Source organism: Cryptotermes secundus, unplaced genomic scaffold, assembly GCF_002891405.2.
Source record: "Cryptotermes secundus unplaced genomic scaffold, Csec_1.0 scaffold355, whole genome shotgun sequence".
NCBI lineage: Eukaryota > Metazoa > Arthropoda > Insecta > Blattodea > Kalotermitidae > Cryptotermes > Cryptotermes secundus.
Genome location: NW_019737088.1, coordinates 1,315,961 through 1,329,095, shown reverse-complemented (window position 1 = coordinate 1,329,095; position 13,135 = coordinate 1,315,961). Strand labels below are relative to the sequence as shown.

The 13,135-nt window shown below is 39.4% G+C and overlaps 1 protein-coding gene across 9 annotated transcripts in view; it reads right to left on the bottom strand.

The window, feature by feature from the left end:
• Nucleotides 1-436: 436 nt before the first annotated feature.
• LOC111870063 (gastrula zinc finger protein XlCGF8.2DB-like) overlaps nucleotides 437-13,135 on the bottom strand; it is a 16,896-nt gene continuing 4,197 nt past the window's right edge. For 8 of the 9 annotated variants that reach the window (XM_023862032.2, XM_023862033.2, XM_023862037.2 and 5 more), the window contains one exon: nucleotides 437-2,085. In XM_023862032.2, the coding sequence (XP_023717800.1) occupies nucleotides 892-2,085 (1,194 nt within the window). In that variant the 3' untranslated portion in view covers nucleotides 437-891. Of the gene's footprint in view, nucleotides 2,086-3,687; nucleotides 3,847-13,135 lie in introns of those variants that run through there. The other variant, XM_023862036.2, reaches the window with a different exon arrangement.

Sequence of the window (13,135 nt, the reverse complement as noted above, 5' to 3'; positions counted from 1 at the left end):
GATATCAACATTATTCAGCCTTTGTGGTCTGTTTTGGAGAGCAATCTGCATGCACACTATCCACCTCCATCATTGTTAACAGAACTTGCCAATATTTTTGAGGAAGAATGGTAAAAGATTCCCTTGCAAATCATACAGAACCTCTATTTATCCATTCCAAGGAGATTGCAAGCAGTTCTGCAAGCCAGAAGTTGTCCTACACCATATTAGTCATGGTAATGTTTTTTTGTTGGGTGTTTCCATATTTTTGTCTATCCCCTGTACATTCTCTGTAATGTAAAATGTTTACACATGTATTTCACGTATTTGGGAGCCTAAGCATGACATAAATTGCTGAAATACGTCGTCCGTCTTGTAGAAACCTGGTGGGAATGAATATCCAAGCATTATGTAACTGTGTATTTATATATTTTCACACTGATCACACATAATATAACACTATGAAATTATTTTGAATCTTTAACTACATTAACAATAAAAATCATAAGGAAACTGTATATTGGATTTTGAGTGAAAATCAACAAGCCATAATCATTTTCAGAATTGTAGAGAAGCAATGATGTCTAGCAAACAAATTGTACAGGTATGCTACAGACAACAACAAATTTTGCTTGTTTATTCTGTGCTCACAATTTACTTCTACCTGTTCTTACATGCCTTTATACATTCTTTGAGAAACATAAAATTATGTGGTTAATTTCTCTCTACCATCTGCCACCGAAGTGTATAAAGAACTTTCTTCTGTTCTGCTTTTGCTTCAGCCAAAGACTGATATAACCAGTCTCCAAAATACTGTGTATATTTTTATTCAGACAAGGGTCAATGTCTGAACAAACTTCAGGCCTAAAAATTTATTTCTGCAACATGAGGAAGGACATGCAACAGACCTCCTCATACATTAGGTTGGTTCCTAATGTGGGTTGATAAATGTCGATTAAGATGACTCACTTGAATGAATCCTTTACCACAGAGATTACATTTATGTGGACGTTCTCCAGTATGAATTAACAAATGTTTCTTGAGATCAGAATCATATGTAAACTGTTTGTTACATATCTGACAAACGGGGGGACCTCTTTTAGTATGCTGACTGATGTGCTTTTTTAAGTGAGCGAGTAACACAAATCCTGCGCCACATTCTGCACACTCATTAAGCTGTTCACCAGTATGTAAGAGAGAGTGTTTCTTTAGATTACTCTGCACTGAAAATCCCTTACCACAAACTTGGCACATGTGAGGTCTTTCCCCAGTATGAATTAAAATGTGTTGTTTCAGGTGACCGGCTTGGGTGAAACCTTTACCACATTCTAAACAAACGTGGGGTCTCTCCCCAGTATGGATCAATAAGTGTTTCTTCAGATCAGATAAACTCATAAATTTCTTATTGCACTCATAGCATACATGCGATCGTCCTCCAGTATGTTCAATCATATGCCTTTTCAAATGATTTATAATTGCAAATCCCTTTCCACACTCTAGACAAGTGTGGGTTCGATCCCCCCTATGCTGAAGAGAATGTCTCTTAAGATGACTACGTACTCCAAAAGCTCTACCACATTCTTCACAAATGTGAGGACGCTCCCCAGTGTGAGATATTAAGTGTAATTTTAGGCCAGAATTATTCCTAAATCGTTTGTAACACAATTCACATACGTGTGTCCGCTCTTCACTGTGAATTTTTGAATGTCTTAACAGCAGATCTTCCCGACTAAATGACCTGTCACACACTTCACACCAGTATAACTGCTGAACTGCTTCTACGGATGCTTTGGATTGTGGGACATTCTGAAGACAGCTCACGTTGTCACTTAAAACAATCTGCTGTTCAGGTTCCTCTTTAATTAATGGATCATATGTAATAGTAACCTCGTTTATATTATCAGTAGTACCAACACGGTCTTCTTCAAGTACTGCATCTTCACTTTTTAGAAAATCTTCATTACATTCAAATCCATTTTCATCTGGTGTAATGACACCACATCCATCTTCATAACTGTCTGGTTCCCTTTTAATTAATACAGGTTTGTGCAAATGAAGTTTGGTTTCTGCAGTGTCCATTTTCCCACCTTCAGTGTATTCATCAGCCTGAAAAAAAAAAAACATGTAAGTTTACACTGATATTCTTAATTTAATGGCTGATACAAATCAGACTACCTCGTTGTCACTGTGAATTTATATTCCAACTGACATGTAAGTCAGTATCAATAGCTGCATTTCAACTTAAACACTTGGTATTTACTGAAAGGATGGAGAGAGAAGATGAGGAATAGAGAGCAGTGGAGACTGGTTGTAGAGGAGGCCAAGGCTCACCCAGGGATGTAGCGCCAAGTGGTAGGTAGGTACGTACTTGGTACCAGTTCACAGGTGACATTCACTTTAAACCAAAAAAAACTTTCTAAAACATGAAGCAGAATTTAAGTGTTTTATTTCACCAGGAGGAATTATTCTGAGACCATAAAATATAAAAAGCTATTTTATACAATGTAACAGCTATTAAAACAACGGCCATTGCTAGGCAATGCTGAGTAGCAACCACTTGATCACCCCAACAGACACAAATGCAACAACTGGACTGCAGCAGAGGATCACTGTTTTCTATGTAGTTCTAGCTGAGATGTTTTAAGCAGGACAAGTTAGGAGCTGCAGAGAGTTAGTGAGAGGACTGCTGCAGTTCAGTTGTTGTGAGAAGCTCGTAGCTGAGGCCATGGACAGTTCGGGAACCCAGAGGAAGGGGAATGTCCACCGTTGGAAGCCCCTACTGAGCACCAGCTAGTAAAGAGTGTAACAGACAGAGAAAACCTAGTGTGTCCTGTAGTGGTTTATGAATTGTATGGAACAGTGACAGCATAGTCCTTACTTGTAGCTGCAAGTTGTAAAAGTCCAATAAATCCCATTATCAATCCAAAACCCATCTACAGTCACACCATAAAAATCATCTATCAAGACAGCAAGTTACCTTTCTGCAGGTATGTCCAAAATACAAATGAGATGCATCATAACTAAACTGAACCTGCCCAATGAAAGGAATGGATAGGAGGTTGCATGGAACCCAAAGCTAGACTGGATGATGTGGGGAAAATTCTTGACCTTACCAGGACTCAAAACTCCATCAGCTCTGTCATCCAGCCTATAACCAGTTGTTATACTGAATACACAATTCTGGCTCCCTCACAATGATGGTATATACACATTACCCATCATCCTAATTTTTATTAAGTTCAAAAATATCTGGAAAATTAATCATTGCTGTGAACAGTGAGTTGAAAGGGGTGTGGGGACCAAGAACATCCACAAGAAATCTCAGTCAGGACGGTCAGTTATGAAATACACAAAACAAATTGGTCATCTAAAGGTAGCCAAAATGACATAATGGCAATGCAAGATAATTACTGACAAGAAACTGCTGCTACTTTGGAATCATATGGTAAATATGATGATTTACAATAAACTGTGAATCAAAACAAACTGTTATCAACGCTATCTAAGCTGCAACTTAACTAACTCTATCTAAGCTGGGTTTTTCTTGAGAAGCTGACAGTCACTGTCAAGAAATTCTTTGCCTTTTGTGGGGGGGGGGGGGGAAAAAAAAAAANAGAAAAAAAAGCCCCCCCCCCCCCTATTTATTTAAAGACTGTTTTAATATTACCTACCCATCTATATCTAAATCTCCCTTCAGTGTATTCCTACCAAAATTTTATATCCATTTTTCATCTCATTCAGGTGTGTTGTATGTCCTGCCAATCTCATTCTCCATCATTTGATCACAATAACAATATCTGGCACCATGTTAGGTGGGTCACTGTCACCACGGCATGGCGCGTCCTCAGGTTGCCGATGGAGGAGGCGCCCTCCAGTTTTGGAGGGAAGCTGCGAATATAGTGAATAAGCAGTCGCGGACAGCCGACAAAGGGTGGCCCTTCAGCTTGGGGGTTGGTCGTGGGGCTAACAACGCCTCACCGTAAAAAATCATTGTTACAAAAATGAACACAAAGCCTTGGACTTGGACAGATTCCTTGGATAAACGACCTAAGCTAATGAAAATGGATATGAGATTTTGCACTTGGAATGTTCGAAGTTTGTATAGGGTAGGTTCGCTCAGGGCAGTGGCAGAAGAAATCTTAAAATATAAGTTAGATTTAGCAGGAGTTCAGGAGGTCAGATGGGATGGAGGTGGCATTGCACCAGCAGGTGCCTATACATTTTTCTATGGAAAGGGGAATGAAAATTATGAATTTTTTTTTTTATTTCTCAAATTTATTATACAATCTATCCAGCTATTATGGATAATAAGTACTAGTTATGATGAGTATAGATATAAATGTAATTTAACATGAAGAACGTGTTCCAATGAACTCGTTCTATATGTAATTTAACTAATTATAGTCAATTAGTTAATTGTTTTACAAAATTAAAATAGCAAGTCTTTACAAAATTAGATAGCAAATCTGGTTAACAGTTGTGACGGTTTGAATCTGTGAAGCCTCCTGACTTCTTCCTCATCGTAGAGGTGCGTCGCTAAGGGATTCGGGTGCTTCCGGAGGCGTGCCTGATATTTTTTACTGGAGAGCGTGATTTCCTCGCGTACTGTTGGGATTCCCAGGTCCTTGTGTAGGACGGTGTTTGGTACGTACCATGGTGCGTTAACTAGTACATGCAGTACCATATTTTGGAATCGCTGAAGAATTTCGATGTTGGAGTTGCTAGCGGTACCCCATAAGGGTATGCCATAGGTCCATATCGGTTTTAGTATAGTTTTATATAATAGGATCTTGTTCTCTGTTGAGAGCTCCGAATGGCGTCCCAGCATCCAATACATCTTGTGGAGTTTAGTTCTGAGCTGTGTGCGTTTGGTCTTGATATGTTTTTGCCATGTGAGTCTTTTGTCCAGGTGCATGCCAAGATATTTGGCGTCGTCTGCTTGTGGAATTTGAGAATTATTGAGTTGTACTGAAGGGCAGTTGTCATGTTTCATGGTAAATGTTACATGAGTAGACTTATCTTCGTTGGCCTTCATGCGCCATTTGTTGAGCCAATGTTGGATGTGATTTAGGTGATTTTGTAGGTGCAAGGAGGCGATGAGGGGGTTGCTGTGTGACGCCAGGATAACTGTGTCGTCAGCAAACGTGGCTGTGGTTGTTTGTTGAGTTGTAGGGAGATCAGATGTATAGAGCAAGTATAAGACAGGCCCCAACACGCTGCCTTGGGGTACACCAGATAATATTGGATACAGGTCTGTGTATACTTCCTGCTGTTTTATGAGGTAGTACCTTTGTGTGAGATAGGATCGCAGTGTGGCATACATTTGATGTGGTAGTGCTTGTTTTAATTTGTAGCATAATCCCACATGCCATACCTTGTCAAAAGCTTGACTGATGTCAAGGAACACTGTTGAGCAGTAGCGTTTTGCTTCGAGAGCTTTGTTGATTGTGTTGACCACCCTATGGACTTGTTCTGTGGTGGCGTGTCTGTTTCTGAATCCAAATTGATGTTTAGGGATTAAGCTTTGGGCTTCCAATACCGGATTAAGTCGTTTCAGGAGTAATTTTTCCAGTACTTTAGAGAGGACTGGGATCAAGCTTATTGGTCTGTAGGATGTGACTTCTGTTTTGTTTTTTCCAGGTTTTGGGATCATAATGATTTGTGATACTTTCCATAGTGATGGATAGTATTCTAGTCTTAACACAGCATTGAATATATGCGTTATTTTTTGGATGCATGTTTTCGAAATTTCTTTTAAGACTTTCCCTGTGATTAAATCAAATCCAGGAGCTTTCTTTGGATTTAGATCCTTTTTGATGATTGACTCGACCTCTTTGTATTTGAAATTGCGCATAGGTTGATGCATCTGATAGGGAGCGTCAAGGTAATTATGGATTTCATTTTCTTCAACTGGTGTAAGTTTAGTGCCATATGGTTGGAACACTTTGGAAAGATGTGTGGCGAATGTTGTGGCCTTCTCTTGGTTGTTTCGTGCCCAGTTTCCGTCGGCAGTTTGCAGTGGTGGTACTAATTCCTGAGGTCTGTTCAGTTTCCGTGTTGCTTTAAAGAGTGAGTAGTTGGTGGTGTCGGTTGCGGTTAATCCTTTGAGGTGCGCCTGGATATGTTCGTTTTTGAGGTGATGAAGTAGATTTTTTAGGTCTTTAGCTTTTTTGTTGAATATTTTTCGGTCAGAGTCGGATCTGGTGTGTTGCCATCTTTTGCGGGCTTTTCTTTTTTCCGCAATCTGTTGTTTAACGATAATTGGACATGTCTCTTTGAGGCAGTTTTCATTTCGGTCTGGGGTGGCTTGCCATGCTGCCGTTTGTATGGTTTTGGTTAGTCTCTCAACTTCAGAATCGATGTCGGTTTCTGTTTTTAGAGGAGTTTCTAGTACAACTAGTGAATCCAATATTTCGCGAAACAAGTCCCAGTCTGTATATTTGCTATGTAGAGTGGGTTCTTTCCGTTTTTTTTTGTATTTGAGCATATAGAGTAACTATGATTGGGGTATGGTCAGATGTAAGGTCTAGACTTGATTCTACAAGGAATTTCCTTTTGTCTAGCCCTTTAGTAATACAAAAATCTATTACATCCGGTTTCTTCCTTCTATCAGTTGGCCAATATGTGGGTTGTCCCGTTGATAGGTAGTTGAGATTATTGCGTTTCATGGTGGCAATTAATTCCCGTCCTTTGACGTTGGTGAGTCTGGAGCCCCATTGCACATGTTTGGAATTAAAATCTCCTCCCACTAGGAAAGTATTGCCTAGTGTTTGAAAAAAGTGTTCAAAATCTTTGGTTTTGTTATTATATTTGGGCGGACAATAGATAGATGAGAGTGTTAATTCGCTGGAGTGTTCCTGGATGACTACGCTGGTAGCTTGTATATTTTCTTGTTGGTATTCTTCTCGTTCATAATGTTTGATGTTGCGTCTGATGATTATTGCTGTACCTGCATGCGCTGTGCCATCTGGGTGGTTTGTGTGGTATACATTGAAGTTTGGTATTGTGAAATAGCTCTTCTGTGTAAAGTGCGTTTCCGATATTAGCATGATGTCGATATTATTATGTAATAAGAATGTTTTGATTTCCTGTGCATGTTGTGCTAATCCGTTGGCGTTCCAGATACCTATTTTTAAAATTTGAGCCAAATTATGAATTAGGTACAGGTTTTTTCGTACATAAAGGAATCGTATCAGCAGTTAAGAGGGTAGAGTTCGTTAGTGATAGGATATCATATATAATACTAAAAGGTCGCTGGTGTGATATCATTGTTATGAATGTTCATTCCCCAACAGAAGATAAAATTCATGACATAAAGGATAGATTCTATGAAGAACTAGAACATGTATTTGATAAATTCACAAAGCACCCTATTAAAATTTTGTTAGGAGATTTCAATGCCAAAGTAGGGAGGCAAGACATTTTCAAACCAACAATTGGAAATGAGAGTTTGCATGAAATTAGTAATGATAATGGAGTTAGAATTGTAAACTTTGCCACATCAAAATATCTTACTGTCAAAATTACAATGTTCCCACATCGTAACATCCATAAATTTAGTTGGACATCTCCTGATGGGAAGATACACAATCAAATAGACCATATTTTGATAGACAGGAGATGGCACTCAAGTATACTTCATGTCCGATCATTCAGGGCAGCAGATTGTGATACTGACCACTACCTGTTGGCGGCAAGGTTTAGGGAAAGACTGGCAGTGAGCAAACAAACACAGAGTTCATATGGAGAGGTTCAATCTCAAGAAATTAAATGAGGTAGAGGGTAAAGAGCAGTATTTTGTTGAAATCTCTAATAGGTTCACAGCTTTGGAAAACTTGGAAACTGAGTTGGATGTTAACCCTTAACAGCCGAATGTCGGATATATATGACGCAGGGCAGGACACGTGCTCTCTTTGGGAGTGCTGCCAGTTTGACCTTGGGTTTGAAACCAAAACAAACCCACACAAGTTTATGTCAGAGGTTCATCTGTTAGCTCTGAAGAATGAAATCGTTTATCAGGGTACTGGTTTTGATACTACATTTAGATATGACTGTTTATGACTTGGTCAACCAAATATAGCCCAGCTTTGTTCTGAGAACTGAAGAGGAAATAGTCATCAGTGCTTGCAGATCAGTGCTTCCAGAGCTTTCAAGGAAGTGTGACGTTTTCAAGGATTGGTTTTCAGTGGCAAATTATCAGTTAGGAGTCAGTGTCGGATTGTCTAGTATTTCTTTATCAGTTAAAAAGTTAATGTCAGACTGTCATATATTTCTTTGTATTTTATTTTTATTTTGTGTCTTGGAAGAGATAGATAGATTGACATTTTTAATGATTTTAACATCATAAAGTATTAAAATACATTTTTAGTGAGTGACATATTCTTGATGTCTTTTAAATTGTTGAATTATTTACGTGTACTTTTATAATAAGAATATGTCGCGTGTTACCTATGTAACGTTGTTGTGGTCACGTGTCTCCTACTCAGTGCGACAAATAACTTCCACGTACATCTTGGATTCAGCGAATAAGTCATTGAACCCTCACTTTTACACCGAGTACAATTATTATCATGTCCAGTATCACCGAAAAACTCTTCGGAGCTGGACTATTATAACCTGGTTTCGGACGCAATATAGGGCACTTTCGCCCAGGGTTCGATTTCACGTGTTCTGTGTTCGTTGCCGCGGTTATTGCTAGGCAACGATCTGTTGGTATTCTATGGACGACAGAACATCTTGTAGAAGTGTTTGGTTTCATCTGTTGTTATGCAACGGAACCTCTTATCCTCTCATCTCCGGGGAAACGCGTTTGCTGTTTCGGCAATTCCTATGCATCGGCTCACTGTTANTTATTTAACAATCTACAAGTATCGGCTACAATTAATGATAACAATGTTACGGGTTTCCACACTTTACAAACCCTACAATAAAATCTCGTAACACTATCTTCAAGAGTCTTCACGTATTAATAGCGCGGGAGCTATACAAGTCTCGCTGAATTACACACTCCAAATACACTCGGTTATCACGAACTATCACTGATTCTCGCACACGCGTCTGTAACTCGTAACTTGCGAACTGAGAACTATCGTAGGCGGCTGTGTAGCTCCCTTATAAACCCTCATCAGGGCAACGAGAAAACAGCCACGTGGTAGGCATCACTGTTGCTACCGTCGTCTATCGCAACCACTGTTTATCCGCGTTGCCTAGCGACCAGTGCGCTGGGACTCGGCTCACTTCGGCTCCGCTCGGCACGTCACCGCGCGTTGCGCGTTACGTCACCATGGGGAGAGTGGCGGGGTGATGACTCGCCTATTATCGTAGTACCGAGAGCGCTACGTTACCGCCACGTGCCGCTGGGGAGGTAGGGGTCCTCCGTTGCGCAACATGTCACAATATTAATATTGAGTACAAGTAATATTTTAACAACCAGTCAACCTGTCACAGGAGAATCGGAGAAGAACTTTCGGTGATTTAGGGTCTTGAACAAACGAACATTTACATTTTTATTTATATAGACTAGCTGTACCCGGCCACACGTTGCTGTGGCAGATCGAGTGAATTAAAAAATTCTGTTGGATAATTAACCGCTTCATCTGCTTCCACAACAGTGTCGACGGACTTGTATGAGACTGCCTCGCAGTGAATGTTAGACTGAATGATATTGTTAAGTTCGTAGACGTCTTTGTTCTTGGCCGCAAGAATAGTTCGTTCACTCAGCCAATCGTGATTCTTACAATTGAGCTGAATATTGGGAAATACTTTTTCAACCAATTCTTCTTTTGACGTCACTGAATTGCAGAAGTTATGAGGCAACGAAATTCGTCCTGAGGTCAGATCAACTGGCACCTTTAGTTCCCAATTTCCAGCAATTGATGTGAGACTATCTCAGCTGATCAATGGTTTTGCAGCTGGACACGCATATTTGTAGTTAATTTTAACGTCTTTATGTGTCGCCATGAAGTAGAGTATTTCAGGCAAGCATTTATTTCGTCCGCTGGTGTCGATCGAGGAATTACAGGCAATGTTTGCCTGAAATCTCCTGCAAGCAATATTAATGCATTCCCAAATGGTCTGATGTTTCCACGCAAATCTTGCAATGATCGATGGAGAGCCTTGAGCGATTTTTTGTGCGCCACTGTGCATTCATCCGAAACAATAAGTTTGCATTTCTGCAATACCCTTCCCATGCCTGATCCTTTGGAAATGTTGCACGTGGGAGATTCAATGAATTGCATGTTCAATGGCAATTTCAAAGCGGAATGAGCAGTTCTTCCACCTGGTAGCAATGTCGCAGCTATTCCGGATGACACAAGAGATAAGGCTATGTCATTTTGGGATCGAATTGCTGCCAGAATCAATCTAATTAGGAACATTCTACCAGTTCCTCCTGGCGCATCTAAGAAGAAGAATTCTGCAACCCCGTTATTGACAGTTTGCATTATTTGATCGTAAATGCCTTTTTGCTCAAGCATTAGCTTAGGAATATTTGATTGCACANTGTTTGGGTATGTCACGCTACAAATAACTTTACGCCGTATTAATTATAGCGAATCTTTATTGTAATTCACTTGCACACTTTACAATTATCGCCACTTGCAGTATTAGAGTTACTGGTTACACAATCTCTCGGCCAATACTTCTGTATCTCTTGGCGTCTAGGTTCCAACCTTCTTCAGCGGCAGCTATTCCAAGAGTGACTGGGCGAATGAATTCAACCCCCTTTTATACCCTCGGCTGCTGCTATGCAAATGAGCCTCTGTCATAACTGCGGAAACGCTGCTTTGTTGATTCCGTGATTCCTACGCAATGACCCATTGTTATTGCGTTGTCTCTTTGAGAACGCTCCGTGTATTCATCGTAACCGTGGAGATTTGATACAGTATCGCTATTGTTACTTCCTATGCAACCATCTGTTCTAGCGTTTCCATAGGGGTGACTCTTCTGAATTCTGAATTCCAAATTCCAATTCTGTTTTTCAAAAGAAGCATGTTTTTACCTGTCACAGGTGTGACAGCTATATAACAGGTATATAAAAACACGCGGGCATTCAAATGCAACGTTGTGTCAAAATTTCAAAGCAATCAGTTAAGAACTTTCAGAGATTTAGGATCCTGAAAAAACGAACATTTACATTTTTATTTATATAGATTTCAGGAACTTTTGGATTGCACCACGTATTCCAATGAAACGCAAAAGATTTGGTATAAAATTTTAAAAGCTTTGCGATTTTCTTGGCTATACTTATGACATGACAGTTTATTTAGGCAAACAAAGACAGTTTGTGACAGAAGAAATTACATCAACACATGGCATTGTTCTCCAGCTAATTTGAAGAGTAGAAGGCTTGGGACACAAAATTTACATGGACAATTATTTCAGTTCTCCTGCATTATTTGATGATCTTTTAGACAGGAAAATAAATTCGTGTGGCACTGTTCCCAATGATAGGCATGGAATGCCACAAGAAATTCGACCCAAGTCAATGAAATTGAAAAAAGAGGATATTTTTACAAGAGTCAAGGGACATATAAGTGTTGTTCATTGGAAAGACAAGCATGATGTGTATATTCTTACGAATATGCACCCTCCTCCATTGGATGGCAACTTCCGAGATGAATCTGGCCATCCTGTCAAACCCCATGTAATTGAAGACTACAATGCATACATGGGTGTTGTGGATAAATCTGACAGGATGGTAAACAGTTATGGCATTGCTCGGAGGACATGCAAGTGGACAAAGAAATTGTTTTTCCACCTTCTAGATATGACTATTCTAAATGCGTATCTATTACACAAGTCATGTGGTGGAAAAATGAGACACAAATATTCCGTGAAATACTGGTGCGGGATTTGATTCTTCATTCACATGAGGCGAATATCACAGTCAGTGGCATTTCTCGGGGGAGGCCAAGTTCATCTGGGGCCCAACTGAGTTGACTGAGGTGAAACATTCACAACACTGGCCAACCAAAGGGGAACAAAGACACTGTCTCGTGTTTGTTCTCAAAATAAGAAAAACTGAATCAGCACGCTCTACTATTGTAAAAAGTGTGATGTTGGGCTATGTGTGGTGGACTGCTTCGAGAAGTGGCAGACGCGCGTCAGAGTGTGAGGTATCGTAGTGTGAAGTGACGCAGTTCCAACTCGCATACAGTTTGAACAAAATGTTATTCTATATAGTGTGAATATATTTACAATATCACCATGATTCAAGGTTGAAGAAAAAACAACGGGTATGTCCTTTCAAATTGCATAACATATATAATAAAGATCATATTTTGCATTTCATGACAAAATAATCACAGTTAATTTTCATTTGTAAAACTTCCTCTTTTGTGTATATGTACTCGTATAAAATTTTATTGTCTTTCAGATTCTTTTTAGTTCATATTTCTATGTTGCATAGAACGGAAAATATGCATTTCTTTTTCTGAAAGTTAGCAATGTTAATTAATTGGGGCAATTTAAATTATGGCTGTACAGGGCTGCTGGCAATTTAAAAGTCAGTACGTTAAAGGTTGATAATGCTTGGGAAACTATTAAAGAGAACATAAAAATGTCTGAGAAAGAGAGTTTAGGTTCTTATGAACTGAAAAAGCATAAGCCATGGTTCAATGAATGATGCTTGAAATTATTAGATCAAAGAAAGCAGGCCAAATTGCAATGGTTACAGGATCCAAGTGAGTTAAATGGGGATAATCTGAACAATATAAGACGTGAAACCAGCAGGCATTTCAGGAACAAAAAGAGGGAATATCTGAAAGACAAAATTGATGAGCTTGCAATGAACAGTAAGAACAGTAATATTAGAGACCTGTATAGAGGAATAAATTACTTTAAGAGGGGTTACCAACCTAGCAGTAACTTAGTGAAGGATGAGAATGGTGATCTGCTTGCAGATTCCCACAACATTTTGTATAGGTGGGGGAACTACTACTCTCAGTTATTGAATGTACATAGGGTCAGTGATGTTAGGCAGACAGGAACCCATACAGCTGAGCCATTAATACCTGATCCTAGCCCTTTTGAGATTGAAAGTGTTATTGCAAAATTGAAATGGTATAAATCTCCAGGTACTGATCAAATTCTGGCAAAACTTATTCAAGCAGGAGGCGAAATATTACATTCTAAGATCCACAATCTAATTACTTCT